Source organism: Drosophila eugracilis, unplaced genomic scaffold (genome assembly GCF_018153835.1).
Source record: "Drosophila eugracilis isolate 14026-0451.02 unplaced genomic scaffold, ASM1815383v1 contig_408, whole genome shotgun sequence".
Lineage (NCBI taxonomy): Eukaryota > Metazoa > Arthropoda > Insecta > Diptera > Drosophilidae > Drosophila > Drosophila eugracilis.
Window position 1 is genome coordinate 1,296,604 of NW_024573270.1, and position 19,102 is coordinate 1,315,705.

At 36.0% G+C, this 19,102-nt stretch overlaps 2 protein-coding genes across 8 annotated transcripts in view; one reads left to right on the plus strand and one right to left on the minus strand.

Moving 5' to 3' along the window:
• LOC108103848 (calcitonin gene-related peptide type 1 receptor) overlaps nucleotides 1-19,102 on the minus strand; it is a 58,423-nt gene that overhangs the window by 32,430 nt on the left and 6,891 nt on the right. For 4 of the 7 annotated variants that reach the window (XR_001772260.2, XR_001772259.2, XR_001772256.2 and 1 more), the window contains exons 2-8: nucleotides 8,662-8,883; nucleotides 8,007-8,307; nucleotides 7,402-7,492; nucleotides 7,239-7,330; nucleotides 7,005-7,131; nucleotides 6,508-6,609; nucleotides 6,044-6,162 (exon numbers count right to left, since the gene is read on the minus strand). Coding sequence is in view for 3 of the 7 variants with exons in the window: in XM_017209546.1 (XP_017065035.1) it covers nucleotides 4,858-5,237; nucleotides 5,303-5,376; nucleotides 6,044-6,162; nucleotides 6,508-6,609; nucleotides 7,005-7,131; nucleotides 7,239-7,330; nucleotides 7,402-7,492; nucleotides 8,007-8,307; nucleotides 8,662-8,872 (1,497 nt within the window). In the remaining 4 variants the exon portion in view is untranslated. Of the gene's footprint in view, nucleotides 1-4,462; nucleotides 5,238-5,302; nucleotides 5,377-6,043; nucleotides 6,163-6,507; nucleotides 6,610-7,004; nucleotides 7,132-7,238; nucleotides 7,331-7,401; nucleotides 7,493-8,006; nucleotides 8,308-8,661; nucleotides 9,084-19,102 lie in introns of those variants that run through there. The other 3 variants (XM_017209546.1, XM_017209545.1, XM_017209547.1) reach the window with 2 other exon arrangements.
• LOC108103849 (spore coat protein SP96) lies at nucleotides 14,456-15,990 on the plus strand. Its single transcript, XM_017209549.2, has 2 exons — nucleotides 14,456-14,736; nucleotides 14,800-15,990. Exons 1-2 carry the CDS (start codon nucleotides 14,457-14,459, stop codon nucleotides 15,714-15,716), a joined length of 1,197 nt encoding a protein of 398 aa, XP_017065038.1. The 5' UTR covers nucleotide 14,456; the 3' UTR covers nucleotides 15,717-15,990.

A 19,102-nucleotide genomic window follows, 5' to 3' on the forward strand; every position in this document is an offset into this window, starting at 1 on the left:
GATCGTAGATATATAGTATATATCGAAATATGGCCAGCAAAAATCGGAACTTCAGCCGTGCAAATCGCTACACACATACCAGAAAATACACACAAACAACAACAAGAACAACAACAACAACAGCACTCGCATTTATACAAAGATATATCTGAAATACAAACTAAGTTTCAATGCTCTCTCTAAAGTATAACTAAGTTTTAACTAAGTTTTATGCCTATATCGAAATAAATATCTAACCAAACACGAAACTATATATATGTACGCGCATCTCTATAAAGATATTGTTTATCCGATATTCTAGTTTTTGAATTCAAGATCATTTAGTAGAGTCCACCAGCAATCAATATGTGTGTGTGTGTCTGTAGTTTAACTAATGGACAACAAGGATTAGAGATGAGATTAACATTTTTTTAAGAAGCAAATGATCTTTTTTTTTGGTGTATTTTAGGGCTTAAGGGTCAGGCCACATCTACATGGCAATCGGCCATGAGGCGCTAAAAACAGAAAATACTACAAAATAATAAAAAATACAAGAAAAAAGAAAACAAACTTAAAAACTAGGAAAGAAAACCAAGGAAAAACAAACAAAAGAAAAGAAAAACAACTCAAGCTAAGAGAGCAAGTTGCGAATGCAAATTGAAAACACCAAATTTTTAAATATATAATATAAATGATGTAAAATTTTTTAAACAAAGATTTATAGTAAAATTTATTAAAGTATATATATATACATATATATATATATATATATTTGTATTAAGTATGTATAACAATATATATACAGAAAGAAAAAAACAAACAAGAAAACCCACAAGGATAAGAGAATCAAGAGAAACCACTACGGAATCACGAAATTAAAAGGAATATGAGCAAAATGAAATGTGAAATACATTAAAAAAATACCTAAAAAAAAAACAAGAAATCAGCAGAAGACTGGAAGTCCACGAAAGTGAACTGCTCGCCAAGCAGTGCAGTGTAACAGATTTGTGCCCAAATGGCACTGGCAAGCAGTTCAGCATTGGGGACTGAGTGAGAAGACCCATCTTCTATGGCTGATTTGTTTTCCACTTCCCGGCGACTAGTTAACCTACTCAATACTCAATATGGCATATGGAATAATCAATCAAGTTATCAAATAATATCCGCAAAATAACCGCCGCAATGCAGCTGCTGCACAGGCGTGCGCGTGTGTCATTCACAAAAGCAATATGGAGATGTTGGCGCGAGTTGGCTGTTTTGGCCCATGCTGACTTTTATTATGTATATATATATATACATTTATTTATTTATATATATATATAGAATAGAAGAAAGCGAACGGAATGCAGTTGTACAAATCGCAACTCAGCCACTCGGTCACATTCATTCGAGGCACTTACGCCGCCACTTACAATTTACCCGATTAAAAAACATAATGAAACCAAAAAAAAACACCCATATTAACCGAAGCATATTAGTTTAAAGTCAGCTAAATAAAAACCGAAGAAACTTAAACAAGAAACACGCAGAAATATGCAAAAAAAAAAAAAAAACAAAGAAATCCACACACCGATCAGCTGGCAAAAAAGGTTCTTCGATATTAATTTTAGTAAACAAAAAAGGGAAAAATAAACAGAAAACAGCGGAAAGCTAAACTAAAACTGAACCCAACAATGAAAATCATCAACTAAGCATGAAATGCATTTAAAAATTAATTACAACAAAATACATATATATATATATATATGTATATGTTTATATATTATATATATATATATGGCCAGGATAGCGAAAATATGAAATTATAGCCCCGATAAACAGAATCGAAAACCGTAACAGAGCAACACCAAGAAAATGAATGAATTTGATGATAGAAAATCGTATAAAACTTACCCAAAGCGAAAGAAAGTGAAGCTACACCCGAAAATCAACTTCCAACATTTTTATTGATATACACTAAAATCTAGACAAGTAAGGCGATTTCATCGATACCAAAATCTAAGTTAAGACGAGATTTGCATGCAAATTAGCGAATATGAGAAACTTCAATTTAGACCGTAAGCGTCGAGAAAATGTGCGACAGATTATGCAAAAAGAAAACCAAAAGCCAAAAAAGCGTTAAAAAACCAGAAAATACAAATTTAATGGTCGCCTGAGGCAATAAACACGGTAAGCAGTGCAAGCAGTACACTGAATGCAGTACAGCGCAGCACAAGCAGTCGAGGGACTTTTTACAAGCAGTTAGAAAATTGCTTTTAGACTTAAAAAGAAAACCAAAAAATAAAAACACGTTGAATGATTTGCAAAATTCAAAGAAAATTAGTTTAAAAATACAAAAAAAAAAACAAAAATAAAAGGAGGATGAAAAAAAAACATACGTAGCCGCTTTGTCAGACGGAACGCGCCCAAACCAAACTAAGTAAATAAGTAAAAAAAAACCAAAAAAAAAACGCATATTTAAATCAATTTTGTGCATAAGAACAAATCGATAACCGTTATGCATATATATACATATGTATGTAAGCCAACTAAAGCATATATCCATATATATGTGCGTGTGCAAGAACAAGATTACAAATCAAAAAGGAAAATTCAAAAAAAAGAAAATCCAAAAAAAAAAACCAAATCACAACTCAACTTCAAACTTAATTAATTAATTATCCATTCGATTGTGTATGCTAATTATTATTGTCTATAGCGTATCGTACAAATATTTATATATACTTTCTCGTGCAAATCCAAGGGCAGCACCCAATTATTATGTATGCATTATACCCAGCGATCGTACTTATCCAATTAGTTATATTCATATACCGCATACCCATGCCATGTATTAACTTACTTTTAATATGCTTACTTAACTTACTTACTCTCTCACACATTTCGATATTGTATTCGTCGTAGAGCCCTACCCTAACCCCCCTGAGTAGTAGTATTTCCATTTATTTCTACACCAACCACCAACCACCAAGCAGCATCCAAAACTCAAAACACAATCCACGAATCCCAACAAAAAACCGCCCAACAAACAAACAGCTAAACAAATGCTCTAACTTAATGTATGGCAGACATATAAGTAATATATATATATATATATATTGGAGATCTGTATAAATCTGAAGGAGATTTGAAAGGAATTTCGCTGTATTTTACAATTTTAAATCAAAATTTTTAACTCTCTGAATATTTAATATTTGAAAACCTTCAATTCAGCTTGTTTCTGATTTAAAAACCTTAAGATTTATGCAGCTTTCTAATACATCTAAATGGATAGGCGCATATTTGTATGTATTTACCATAAATATAGCTAACTAACACCAACACAGACAAGAACTACACTAACACTACAACACACTGAAGGTAAATGGAAAATGACACAAATTTAGATGCATATTATTATTATATAACTTATATTGGAAAACCAAAGAAAAGCGATAAGATGAAAACATCAATTTTACTATACTCGTACATATAAATTATATGAATGTATGTAAATTATTATTATATTTGTATTTTATTGTATGTATTAGTTTTGTTCTACGCTCTTTTGCTCTTTCATAAACAAAAAACCAAAAAAAAACAAAAACCAAAAAAATACAAATAAAAAACAAAAAACGAAATCCAAACGAAACAAAAACTAAAAACCAAAACAACAAACAAGCCGGCAAGCAATGGTATACAAAATAAATAAAAATAAAAAAGAAAATCAACAAAAAAAAAATGAAATAAAATTGAATGAAAATTTAACAAAAAAAAAAAATTAAGTTTGTTTTTATTCCCAGGATAAAAAAAACTCTTTGACTGTTTTTTAACTTGATTTATTCACTACGTAAGTGTGTGCTTGGGTTAATTTGATTAAATATATCATAAATATCGGACATCTACAACATATATCTATATATTTATATATATAAATATCTTTCATAATTCATAAATAAATATCTTTATATTTTCATGAGATAGCTAAAAAAAAATATATATATATCTTTAGGTACACGAGTACGTATGCTGCATTTTGTGCTTCCTCTCAGGAATCGTATATGAACATATATAGTATTATATATATAATAGTTATGTTTAATATATTATATATATCGCTTCATAAAATATTACACTTAGTAATTTTGTTGCATTAAAACCATTCGGGTATTTGTTTTTTATAAATTCTTGACCTTTGATTCCCGCTTTTCTTTTGGATATGACATAAGTTGTGGTTTTTCTTTTAGTTTCATCAGGGATTGCTGTATGAAACCGAAAATCTCTACACAGGTTTAACTAGATTTATATATCCATACTATATATAGCAATATATATGTCTTATATAAACATTAAATGCTTTAATGTTCTTATGGTAATTACATTTTTTTTTTGGTTAATCCAAGCTTTGATCTATTTTATGTTTAAGTTCGAAATTTTTGAATGTTTTGAGAACTTTCTTAACATTTTTCGGAAATTATTTAAACTTATGAAACCTTACACTTTATTTTTTAAAATATTTATTATATGGTAATTATTGAAATTTGTTTTTAAAGTCAAGAAACTTGTATGTTGATCTTAGAACTGCGGCTTAAAAATATATTTTATGTCGCAAATTTTCATTATCCTAAATCAAAACAAAATAATGCATAAATCAGCATTTTAGCATTAGAATTCTTGAAATGTATGCATTGGCACTAGAAATCTCTTATCTAATCGATAAAATGGCAAGGAATATTATCGATTAGCAAGCCCTTTTCAAACAATTCTAAATCCTTATTCAAAATCTAAATCCAAAACTTGAAAAATAAGCAATGCTAATGATCCTTAAGTCCTTAAGTTTTTCAAAATCTTTGCTCGACGATCCGGTCAACATTACGATCGACCCTCGAGCGGTATACCTTAAACGCCCAACTCCCGGCTGGGCGTCGTTGTGGCCATCTGTCCAGTATTACTCCCGGCCGGCGGTGGGGTCACCAAGCTGGGTAGCCACTTATTAAGCAGCGTTCGAATGGCAAAGGTCACATCATGATTGGCAAAACAGAACAAGAACGACACTACGAATCCCTGTGGACTGACCAAAGCCACTGATAGCATTTGATAAAATCGATCCAACTGACTTCCTGCATCCGGACGATAGGGTAGCAGAAAATGCTGTAGACCAAAGAGTGGTACCAGAATGATGGTAGCCCTAACTGCCTTACGAATGGCCAACGGGGCTGGTTGGGCGGACTGGGGATGTAACTTCCTAACGATTACGCGCAGAACATTGATCAGAAAAACTGGCAAATATATAGATTTCGATTAATAACCTTATATTACTTAAGATAACTTTCATATATCATACTGAAACTAGCCAGCAGGGAAAGGGTTATGGGCACCGAGAACATCCACAAGTAGAGACTGTCATTTATCCAGCAGCTGCATTAGAATAGATTTCATTTTTAGTTTATTTTTAAGTATTTATGGAGTAAGATTGGTGAAAAGTTAAAGTGATATTTAAGATTTCTTGACCAATGTTGGAAAAGTGTTGTGGAAAAGTTGGTGTATTTGAATGGCAATGTTGGAGAAGTTTTAAAAACAAAGTTAAAAATGTTTCAGACTATCTCAAAGTATCATTTGTATGAAACTAAATAACTTTTGTGGTAATGTTGGAGTAATGTTGGTGAAAAGTTGGTGAAAACTTTGCAAAACGATAAAGTAAGCAACAAATGAATCTGGCTAGAGTTTTATAAAGCTATTTTAAAATAATATTAGGGTTAAAATGGAGCTACATACGATAAACCTAACAATGAAGTAAAATAAAAACCATGTCTAGGCAATGCAAGCGATGCTAGGAATGAACTCTAAAAACAATCCTTAAATGAGCAAAATAAAAAGCAAGAAACTGTTTTCAAACTAACATTTGTGATAACATAAACTGGTTATCTAACCAGTTTAAAATAATGAATACCTAGTAAAAGCAATGACACTTTCTCTGATTTACCAATGCCAGAGCAGAAATCAAAAGTTCTACCATAAAATCGACCATCATCTACTTATCGTAATGCCAAAACTTTCAATGTTGGAAACCTTTTCATTGACTCACTGTTTATTGTCCGGATTGCTGAAATGCCTGGCCAGTCCATACACAGCTGCAATAGGAATCGGCGAGAACCAGCTGATGACTATAAACCAGCGCATCACAATCGTATCCTTGACAAAGACCTGGTGAATGGAAAAAAGATGGGTGCTGAGTGTGGGTAGTAAAGTCAGCAAGCGATTGCCCAACGCCACCACTGACATCTCAACTTGACTAAGAGAGAGAACAGCAGCAGCAGCAGCAGTTGGCCAAAGTTGCAATTTGCTTTCAGACAAATTGGTTTAGGGAAGGAAAAGAAAAGAAAAACCCATTGCCACGTCAACGGCTGGGCTGCAGCAAATCACATCTGTCATGCACAGAACTTGCCTCATAAAGAATGCTGACTTACACGGCAATTACAGAGATTTGCATTGGGGCAATGTGTTAGAAAGGAAAAACGATGACTTGAGGGCAACTTTCGGTTGACTTACCACAACGAGCACCAGGTGCAGATGCAGGCCCTCGCAAAACATCCAGAAATAGTTGACCAGCATGAAGTAGTGCACCACCAGGTGCAGGCCAATGCACCAGAGCTGTAAGTAACAGTAAGTTAGTTAGGCAATTGTCTACATAGAGGAAAATGATATGATATTCTTAAGGAATTTGAGATCTATTTTAGGGAATAGATGTTTAGTAGTTGTTGGGGTGTTTTATATAGTTAGTTGAAGCATTTTTTGGGTTAACAGTGAAGAAAAACTTGCTTAAAGGCTCTGTTGGAGTATCGTTGGTGTAGTTTTAACATAACCATTGGAAAATTGTTAAAAAAGTGTGACCATGCATTAATATTTACAGTATTTTAAAGAATTTTCGAGTTTAAATTAAAGTATAACTTCTCTTTTAACCCTAGAAATGTTAAATATTTCCATCTACTATCATTGCTGAGTTACATTTTTGTTATAACTTAACAATTTCTCTCTCTGCATCTTACCGGATTTTCGGTTATGGTTTCGTGTCGCTCCACAACCAAGCGGTACCATAAAATCCAGGCCACACAGGTGCATGCCAGCGAGGCGAATAGGTGCACATGGATTCGAATGCGGGTGCAGCGCAGGGATCTGTCAACAGGATATCCGCACGTCAGTAGCAGTAGCAGTAGGTAGTAGGTAGTAGGTAGTTAGCGACCCCAACCATGCGGTCGGTTGCAATGACAAACACTACTTACTTGAAGCCCAAGAAGATGATAATCGATATGAGCAGGGCCAGAAGGGAGAGGGCATAGCCCTTCACGTACAGTTCGTTGATGAACTTGCGAAACTGCAAGTGACAACTTTCTTGATTAATGTCCATGCTACTCCCCCGCCCCATACCCGAACAGTAGTACTTACCTCCAGGTCTTCGTGATCCACACAGTTGGTGTAATTGGACCAGGTCTGATTGGTCGCCGGATGACGGAACCAGGAGCCATTCTCCAGGCATCTATGAATGCGAAATGCTTACGATAATTATTACTGACTAAGTGCAGATGGGTGAGGAGTTTTCTTCTTTTCTGCTAACAAACCACTTGACAAAGCAAAAGTCACCCAACCAAGATGCAACTGAGAGCTCAGCTGGTGTTTGTTAAGTAGTGAGAAGGAACATTAGCAACTCGATTGGGGAGACATAAACTATACAAAGTTATTGAGGGGGGAACACTTAAGGAAACTGCTGGCTAGTAAATTGTTGAAGGAATTTTGCAAAATTTTAAATAATATTGGAAGTATTCAAGTCATTATGTTGGTTATTCATCGATATAAACGTAAATCCAACTTTTATGCATAAATATTTCTGCATTCTCTGGCATTAAAGCAAAAATTCCAAATAAGGAAGTAAATTACGAATATTACGAAATTTCTGAATTTATTTGACCAACAGAAATCATGCACTGAATGGAAATCCTATCCTTTACCCCGAAGGCCTTAATATTTTGTGGGATTTTAGGGATTTAACTCACGTCTTGTGGGCCAGAAATTTCTTGTTGAATCCTTCAACGAAATCGGGACAATATTGACTTAGCACAGTGCCCGCCGGTGTCCTTGGCCAGCAGAGATATCCGTCAAAGTCCAGGGGGCAAAAGAGCCGCCTATCCCGCTGATTTGTGGCCATTGTGGCACTGGAAACGGTGGCCATTAGCTCCTCCTGCTCTGCCAGCTTCTCGTCCACGTTTCGCATGTCAATGGTGCCCTCGTTCAGTGCGGCATTCTCCAGATATCGCGGCACCGTGCTAAAGTTCCCCTTTAAATCGTTTTCGGAGTCTGTGAACGGTGGGAAAAGTTGGTTTAATATTGGTTTATTTCAGGGAAAACAGATACATAGCTTAAGAATATTTGATAGATAAGTTTTTAAGATTAAACTTCTCTATATTTTGTATACTTTAAGATTTAAGGTCATGAAGTTCTAATATGCAAAAGTCATTGGGTTAAACCAACATTTTAAGTACAAATTTCCATTCCTAGTCTTATATTTCCATTTTCATCTTAACAAGTATTAATTTAATCCATTCAAAAGGAATCAAATGGGCTTTAATTTAATTTAATTTCGTGATTTTTTCTGCTTTTCTTACATTGGCATGTGGCAAATCACGTATCCGCCTGGTGGCCGCCACTCACCTGTTGCTGCTCCCAGCGAGAGTGATGAGTCCTCTGTATCGTTTGTGACATTCTGATATCGGTGGACGCACTCGGCATACAAATGCGTTAAAAATACGAGAAGATTATCCTGCGTTTGGGCCTGCGATGCCATTTCCACATTTTCCGACTCTGATTCCGAAGCCGTTGTCCCCACCATCGTGGGCGTTTCAATGTGGGTTACTCTTGTCATGGGTTAATGCACTGGAAAAAAGAAAAAAGTTTAGTATTTGTAAAAATCATATCAAATGGAACTCTCTAAGGGAAAGCTATAGCTAAGAATCTTCACAGAATCTTCGGGATTTTCTCTCAGTGCTTCGCGATAACGAAGGGAATTCGAGTCGCTTGTGCCTGGCCATTCGTGTGTGCATTTCTAATTTGGTTAGGCTTCAAAGAGTTGCCTGTCCCGGTTTGATATTCGTGGATGGGTTTCGTCTGCGGGGAAATGATGTCAAAGGAAATGGAATATGTACCCTCCTCCTCCTCCTAGGGACTAAAGGTCCTTTTGCTGTTGGGATTCACTGTCAATATTGTAGAGAACTAAACATCGTGTGCCGTCATCTTTCACCTCATCCCTTACATATGCTGTAAATCAGTTTATTGTCTAATTAATGACGATGCTTAACTTTGTGTGGCACTGAGTTTTTATTTACTTTTTTGTTTTAGCAACCATGGTTGGGGGAACTTAATTGCATTTCGTCGTTACAAGGAGAGACAAAGCAAAGCAAATGCCGCGGGGCAAAAACTCAAATGGAATGCATGCCACATCGATCGAATTGCAAGCAGGGCACACACACACACACACACGCGACTTTCTATATACATATATATTGTAGAGGAAAGCTGCTAAGGGATGAGCTGGAAAGTTCTTGCCTAACTTGGTTATATTTTTAATCAAAACTCATTTCACTTGATTGAGTTTCCACACACAGAATATGCCTGGGCTTCGTCACAAGAACAGTAAGAGAGGATTTTCCTCAGACTAAACTTTAATTTGCGGCATTAATTTATTACAAGACGGTGACAGGGTTTCCATCATGGAAATGGGCGCTGTTCTAAAACATTCTTGCATGTTATTTATTTATTTATTTTTGCAAGTGTCTTGGCCAGGCAATTAGTCGGAGGTAAGGCCAAGACAGGCAGCAGCAGCAGCAGGACGTTGTAAGGCCTTTGTTGGCGATCAATTCTAAATGCCAGCCAGCCAGACCCTCTTTCTTCTTCTATACTAAAGCACTAATGAGCATTAATTGCATTTACTGTCTCAATGACCTGCGTTTTCTTCCCCTCTCCTCCTTACCACCTCCTTCCTATCTCCTTCCCTTCAATGTAATTCATTGCAATATTCTTGCTTTATCATCGTTTTCCAAAGGAAGAATATTCTTATAATTGAAATGACATAGAAAACTCTTCAGGTTTTCCATTGTCATGCTAATCTGTGACAAAATCTATTAAGTACAGTGCCTGACATAAGTATTAAGTGCCATGGCTAGCTGTAATAGTGCTTAACTAGGTTTATGTTTTTATAGTTACATAGTTCTAAGGCCGTAGTTATGAGATTAAAACTGATAACATGATTGTTTTATCACAGAAGATGTTAAGTACAGTGCATGACATGGCTATAATGTGGCATAGTAACCCCGTAATTATGCTTACAAAGGATTATATTAGTGGGATTATGTAAAGTCTTAAGAAATTAGTTAGCATTTTGTACATAAATCTACAAAATATGTTTTAAGCTTTAATTTAATTTTCTTAAAAACGAAAATGATTTCCCATTGCAAACTCTTTAAAATCATTATCATTTCTCGGTTCTAATAAAACTTTGCTAAAAGCAAATAAACAGCTGGGTTTGGTCATAAAAAAAAAACAAGAAAATGCATTTTCTCCCCTCTGTCTTTGTTTTACGACTCCATGAGTTTGCCAAAAAATCTCCAGCAAAAAAAGCAGAAATCAAGATACCGGAAAATAGCAAAGTTTCCCCTACAAAGAAGCCCTTCAAGAAATTCGCCAGCATCTGCAACATTTTTCCGGCAAATTGTTTTGTTTAGCATAGTTTTGTTGATACTTGATACTTGATGAAAGAACAAGAAGAAGAACATGAAGAAGAAGATGAAGAAAGCCTTAAGAAAGGACAGGCGGAAGGGGTGGCGGGTGGTGGCAACTCATTTTGAAGTAGCCATAAAACACAAATAATTGGAAAACGTTTGCTTGCATAAATTATGCAAGAAAATTGAAATTTATTGTCAACAATAAGAGGGCAAGGGTAGGGGGAGAGCATGTTCTTGAGCCAAAAGGACCTCCTGCTGCATAGAGAGATACCCCCCCAAAAAAAATGGCCAATCAATAAGGGTTGGGGAGGTGGTAGCAAGGCAAAAACAACAACAAGCAGTGTCAGTAATTATATGTACACATGCTGAATATTGATGATGAATTGTTTTGTCTAGCAGGCCAGAAAAAAAAGAAGAAAGAAACAAATAAATGATATTAATAGAGAGAGAGAGAGGCGGAGGAGAAAAGCCGTCAATGCGGTTAATGATGCCAGGCGAAGCCTCCATCATTCTGCAGACCGGAAACGGAAATGCCATACACTCGCACACCCACACACACACACACATGTGTAATAATACCAGCATATTATTCGGCCATTCTTGCCGGATCAATTATAATAACAAATTACTTCATCCACTGTGAAGCCTGTCGTAGTCACCAAATGCAATTACACCCACGCTAAGGGAATGGTATCACGTATATCCTGTGGTTATGCCCTGGCAAGGATCTACTGGGGCATAAAAGTTGCCAACCTTGCGTATTATTGCACTCATTTCCTTATTTCCTGTTCTCGCTCAGCTTAGCCCAATCACTGTGTTTCAGTTTCTTCTTTTTCTTTTTTCCTTCTCTTGTTTGGAAAAACTTTTCCCATAAACCAAACCACAAAATTTGGTTTTCCTCCCCCCCAAGCGCGCCAAAAATCAAATTATTTGATTTCTACGCAAATATTTAATTCGATTCGTTTACCTAATTAAACTAGCGAAAATTAAGTCTACTGCTAATTATGCTAAATATTTGCTTTTGTGATTATGTTTTCTGTTTTTTTTTTGGAAATATTTTCACATAATTATTGCCAGTTTTTGATTATTTTCACACACACACACACACTGACTGCCTATAATTTATTCATATTCATCGTTTGCCACTGCCATTCATAGAAAATATAAACAATTGATTGTGTTTCAGTTTGCCTTTCATCACGTACAACAAAAAGACACCACAAAACATTCACAAAACACTGAAAAAAAAAACAGAAAACTAGAGTGCGCTTTTTTGTTATCGCTGTGGCTTGGAAAATATGCCGCTGTACTATAATTTTCGCACTGCTCGGTTCTGCGTTCTGTTGGGAAATGGTACGACATACGGCGTAAAGCGTCTGTGCCGAGGCTGCTGGCCAAGCCCCCCACATTTTCCACCCATTTTCGCGCCCATTCAACCGCAGCACACTGGGGAAAATATCCATTGGCCAGTTGTTAGAAAATTTTCAGCATTTAAATGCTTAAGAAAACATTAAGAAGGTAAATAAACAAATAATTTAGGGGAAAATCCAAACTGCCACTGGGCAAAAAATATAAATATTTGCTTTCAGTTTTAAGAAGTTTAATATTATTTTAGAAATGGAATTCTATTGGCAAAGGTGTTGATTTGAAAGCATTGTTCAGCCACTTCTGATTTTTGTACTACATTTGTTTTATGTTTGTTAATTTAAAGTATAATTAATTTGTTTATTTTTAAAAGTAAATTGCAGACAAATCATATGGGGTGAAGATAAACTTTTCTTTCTTCAAAATGTATGCTAAGAAGAATGGATCTCGGGTATCGTTCTTTTAGATTCTCATAATTTATAGAGCCATTAAGAATACTGGAAAACTTTTGATGGTCAAATGGAATATTTTTCTTTTATAAACAAGTTAAGGTATTCATTTTTGGCTGTATTTAGGAACTAAAAACTTCTAATTTAAGTTAGATTTTTTAATAAACATTAAGAATATTATTAAATACCCAAAATAAAGTCAAACTATTAATAACTATTTTCTCCCACTGCTCACAACCTGATGCTTGCCTAGACACTGCTTGCTAGCAACAAGTTGTTTTTTGGTGCACTGCTTGCATGCTTTGTATTCCAAGTAAATAGCTTATTGTGGGCGTATATAACAGTTTTGTCCCATAAGTGGGCGTGGTCCACACAGCTGGGACCCACAAATTGCTAAAGATTTGGTCTTTAGTTGAGCTGAATTTATTTAACCCAAATGGTCACGTTCTTTTTGTATAAACAAAGGGTTAAGGTTTTGTCTTTTTAAGGATTTTAAGAGGATATTTGAAAAGGTTTAAGAAACTTAGTATAACAATATTAAATTCTATTAAATTTAAGGAAAAATAAGTATAAATAAACAAAATACTTAACAGCAAAGATATAGTTTTGGGATCTGTTTAAAAATAAAACCCCACCTCGACTACAAAGAAACTGATGTTTGGTTTCACTTCCAAGAGTCATTGGATGCGACGATTGCATTTACGAACTTTTTTACTGTCCCCTTTAGTAAGCTTAAAGATTGAAATTAAATGAATATTTCGTTTCACTTCACTTCAATTCTCGATTCGATGTAAACTTTCGCCTCAAACTGCCATAAAATTTATTCCTGAATTTCTGATGTCCTTGCATAGCGAGAGCGAGCGGGTATAAATATTTGATGCCCTTCTCCGGACGTTCTTCTAACACAGCTAACACAGCCAACACAGGACTAAAATTGGCATCGACTTAGAATTGATAAAAAATTCCTAAACAAAATGTACAGGAAAATGTGTGCATATAAAATGTATTCTGCAATTAGCCCAGCAGTAGTAGTGTGAAAATTCCTGGATTTTACACACCAAAAACTAATACTCATGAAACTGAATTTTCCCCTGAGAGGGGGAAACTGCTTTGGCAATATAATTTTCTGTCCAGTGAAAAAAGAAAAACATGTGCGCTGGCGAATCTTTTTACACTTTCCCTTTATGCATGCAGGAAAATGGCTTGGCTTGTGAAAGTTTACCACAAGGCTGGCTTCCCACTTGGCTTACACTTTATAATTGTTTGTTTATGGCAAATTATTTCTTGGCTACTTGGCTGGCTTAACTGCAATTAGTTTATTGTTTTAAAATTAAAGTCAGCTGCGGCTTGTTAACATTATTTATGGCTCAAGAATTGGTTTGCATTTCAAGGTTGTAAATGTTTGGGCAATTAATTATATTTGAAGAGTTTATTGACCACGAAATGGGTAATGGCTTTAAGGGAAAACACAGACAGAAGTGCATTGGAAATCTGTCGTTGACTTCTATCAACTTTAATCAGGGCTAACCCAGCTCAGTTAAGAAATCACAATCTGGCGCCACAGCTGAGAGTAAACTAAAGTGTGGTAGTCAAAGACTTTAAACAGCGTCGGGGAAAAGACAACGTTTTTTTTGTTAGGTAATGCCGTAGTATTACTATGGCATAATGTCACCGCTCTTTGGCCGTCGCACGTTCCGGGTCGATAAAACCCGGAGAAACGGGGTTTAAAACAAAAAAAAAATAAATATATAATAATAATAAAAAAAAGAAAACACAGCTAAGAGTGATGTAAAGACCACAATCACCTGCACGTTCTAGACCCCCCATTTCTCTTGCTCGGTCGAGTCAGTGGGTCAAGTCACCATCCATAAAAGCGGGAATCTCCATGGTCAGAGACATCAGTTCCATCGGCAACATGTTCCACTCAAGGTCTCAATCTAAAACCAACTCCTCCTCCTACCTACTCCTGGCCGCCTTTGTCCTGGCCTTGGTTGGGGTTAAGGGTGACTACGATTGGTATAGCGATTATTCGGGCTCTGAGCTGGACTACATTTTTGCTGATGTGAACTACGATGCCGTCTGCCCACCGGGTGGTTATCCTGTCTGCTCCACCGATGGCTACCAATACCATCCATTCTCGAGCAAGTGCCGCCTGGACTCGCAGAACCTGAAGCTTTTGTTCGCCGGCAAGAAGGGTAAGTCCTGCCATTCTTTCTAGTTTCCTTCTTATATTTATAGAATCTTTCTTGATTTCCCAGAACTCATCCAAACGGATCTGAAGTACTGCCCCCCCTCGTATCCTGGCCAATCTTATGCTCCCGCTCCTCCTGCCCAGTCGTACTACCCCAAGAGTTCACCAGTTCAGAACTATGCTCCACCTCAGTACTCCTCATCTTCGGGTCAGAATTCCTATGCCTATGCCGCTGCCAGTGGTCCCTATGGCGCCAAGGCTGTGGCCGAGGCTCCTGGTCCTTATCCTGTTGCTTCTCCTTCTTACTCCGTTTCTTATCCTGCTGCTCCTGCTCCTGCTTCTTATGCCCCTCCGTCTCCAGCTAAGTATCCCTCTCCACCCTCTTCCTATCCCGTTTACTCCAAGGCTGTGCCCGCCTATGCTGCTGTTTATAGTTATGCTGGCACTACCAAGGCGCCATCTACCGGATCAACTACATCGTCGGCCACGAAAGCTACTACAAAGGCTAATAGATATCCTGGTTATCCAACCAAGTACCCTACAACCACAGTGGCTACGACTACGGCGGCTACGACTACTGCGGCTACGACAAAGGCAGCTACGACAACGGCGGCTACGACAAAGGCAGCTACGACAACGGCGGCTACGACTACTGCGGCAACCACTAAGGCGGCAACAACTACTACAGCAGCAACCACAAAGGCGGCAACAACTACCACAGCGGCAACCACTAAGGCGGCAACAACTACCAAAGCAGCAACCACTAAGGCAGCAACAACTACCACAGCAGCAACAACCACTAAGGCAGCAACAACGAAGGCGGCAACAACTACCACAGCAGCAACCACTAAGGCAGCAACGACAACTAATGCAGCAACGACGAAAGCGGCAACAACCACAACTGCAGCTACGACAACCACAGCAGCAACTACCACCACAGCAGCTACGACAACCACTGCAGCAACAACCACTAAAGCTCCTTAGGCTCCTTAGTTGCAACCACCTAAAGAACCTAACAGATCTGTAAACTGTCTAATTCCTACTTTCACCACCCCCACTCTAGAGCCTCTGAAAGCTAAATGAATCGATCGACACAGCCTAAGTAAAATATCTAAAACAACAACAACCCCTAACAACAACCACTTAAATATCAAAATCAAAGCAAAATCTTAATTCTCACAACAGCAATATGTAGAATGTTTCAAATTAGCCAAAAATAAAGTAGAAAAAAAGTAAAGAACATAAACAAATTCGAGTAGATAGCATATGGCTTTTGTTTTTTGGTAGGCACTGGGAAAAAGTTTGATTATTTTACAGATTTTCGAGGGTCATCAAAGGGAAATTAAAGAATTTTATTTAAAGTTTTAGATTAAAATATATTTTTCAAACTTTAATAGTTAAAATCACATAAATTTGTAGAGTTTTCAACTTGAAAACTTAAAACTGATGCTTAAAATCAAAGTAAAATAAATTCTACAAAAATGTCAAAACAGATTCCAACTAATTTTAAAAAAGAAAACCCTATTTTTCCCAGTGCCTCATACTTTTCTTATGATATATCTGTTATTTACCCATAAAATCTAAGATATGGCATTATAAAAAATTAGTTTATGCTTAATCTTTTCACCAAAAAAGAAACGTTGCCAATATTTTTTACTTTATGGCTTATATATATCTCTATTCTATGTGCTGTTGAACGCTGTTTGGCTGTGGGCGATGTGGGCGGCACTTATCAGCGCCTCTTTCGCCACACACAAGCGAACAGGTGTTTGGCATTGTTTGCCGTTTGCTGTTTACTGTTCGCTGCATAATTTTCGCTGCGGCTTAATAGATTTTTTTAAGCAGTTTTCCGCTTTTGTGCTCGCCCTTATCTTTTCACAATAAAACGGCATTAAAACCGGGTCGGAAATCGTTGGCGGAAGGGTCGAAACAATGGGCCACAATGGGTTTAGGTTGTAGAAGGGATTTTCTCGCCTACTTGTAGAGGGAAAAACGGAAACGGAAATTAACAAATGCCCCAGGCAGCACTTGGCATACCAAACAACAAGGACAACCCCGCCGACCGCCTAAAATAGCCATTTATATTCAAATTGTCTTAACTTGGCTCAGATTTTTCGTGCCCACGAGCTAACGTTCGTTTTTCTTCTTTTTTTTTCTGGGTTGACAGTATTTGTTTTTATTTTTTTTTTTATTTTTTTTACTGCCTTTGGGTGAGGGCAAAAGTTTAATGGGTAAATCTGTTTAATTAAATGATAAACATTTAATTTTCGGGCATCAAGTTGGCTTGGCAATACTTTCTTATATTTTTGGTTTGTTTTTTTGTTAAGTAAGAAGATGAAAGATAAGGTTAAAAGGGGTTTAATTTTATTAGTTAAATGGTGGCAAAGAGAAAGTTAAGCAAGAAAAGTAGATTTTTTGTTATAATTTTCTTGGAAATATTTTTAGTTATTTTGGAGAAAGAAAAGAAAGAGATTTTTTCTTTTAAGTAAGAAAGTGAAATAAATTAACCAATGAAGTGACCTTACCTTTTAGGTAAGTAAGTAAAACAAACTAACTTTAAAATATAAAAATAAATAAGGAAAATAAATGAATTTACCTTTTCCCTACTTAAGCTTTGCCTTAAAACAATTTTAATCTAACTCACACCAAGATCAAAAATAACATAAAAAAAGGCTAAAGATTAATTAACAGATTAAAAACTGACTGATAATTTATCAGCTAAAGCCTAGATAACCCTTTCTTAGTTTCATCTCTTTAGTTCAGCACTATATTTACAGGTGTTTCTCAGCTTAAAAGATAAACCTCTGGATTTATCATTCTGGCAGCATAAATCATTTTAAAGCTGGCGTCTTGTTGGTATGATAATTTCTACCCCCCGTCTCCTCTACCCACATCTGGGTAAAACATTTCCCAACTTGTGCATATTTCGTGTAAAATAATTTGTAAAATTTTCATTTATTTGATTTGAGTCAGCCAGCAGCTAGCTTCCCCCCTACAACACCCAGTAACTTGTGTTTTTCATTCGCTTTGCTTTGCTCATTAAAAGTTTTTCCACCGCCGCGACTAGAGAGTGCGAAAAGTGCTGGACTGGCAAAAAAGATTCGACACAATTCAATGAACTCTTTCTTTCATTTTTTGTCTTTTTTTTTTTTTTTGTTGTAGAAACTGGCGCCAGGCAAAAATGTAAAACGCTGAAATGAAACTTGAAAGACAGCTGCCCGTAAAACTCGCCCCTCTGAGCGTGCTGCAACTTTTGATAGCCAAGTTAGCAGATGGCAGGCAAGCAGTCCTCTATCTCCTAAGCATCCTAAGCCAATTATTGACATTCTCTGGCAGCTCGCATAAATCAAAATTTGCACAGCGCCCCTGCCCTAGTCCCCCCCTCCCCTATTCGTGGGAAAAACTTTGAGAGCAAAAAAAAATAAGGAAAAGCTTCAAGGAAGGAGATTAAATTGAAGGAGCTGGTACGGATCGGCCATACTTAAGCGGATTTAAATACGGCCAGGCTATTGGTGGGTCCATCGATAATGTGTTTCAGCAAGGGGATCAAGGGTATTGGATGAATCATGTATTAAGGGAATTTATTAGTAAGAAAACTGCTTAGATTTGGTATTTTAACATTAAAAGGTATTTAAGTGGGTTATTATATGGCTAATGGGTTAAGAAAAATATGGAATTTTAAAGGTTTTTTTTCTTAATTTTTTAATATTTAAGAAGTTAGGCTTCTTTTTTATTATATTTTTATTTAACTTTACTCGTAAATTGTTTTCTTTTAATTTATAAATCAATTATTAAAGATGTTTAAGTTGTTCTTAATATAAAATTTAATTTAAAATATTTTAAAACTCGAATTTTCTTAAGTAAAAATAAAATATTTGCCATCTTTGTTATATTTATATCGTAAATTTAATTTATAAATAAATTATTAAAGATGTTAAACTTCTTCTTTATATAAAATCAACTCTTAAATATTTTAAAATACAAATTTGTTTCAGTAAAAGTAAGACACTTGCCATCTTTGTTAGAAAAATATTGCCAAAAAATATTCTCATTTATGAATTAATTTAAAACCTCAATCCCTAAGCTCTTAAACTCCAACTAAAAACTAAACTAAAACCCAGAAAACAAAGCAATTTTCAAAACAAAATCAATCAAAAGTCAAAGATTATTGTTGTGGCAAATAAAAAGTGTAGTAAAAAGTATCTGCCAGTCGCGGCAGTTCAATAAATCAGAAAGCTTTCACTCTCTTCCGCTTCTCTCTTCCTTTCTTTTTTTTTTTAATAAATTTGAAGCGGGACAAGATTTGTGGTGGCTTAGTCGCGGGCAAATATTTTATTTAGATGCCGTAATGCCACGCCTCTTTCGCCGCA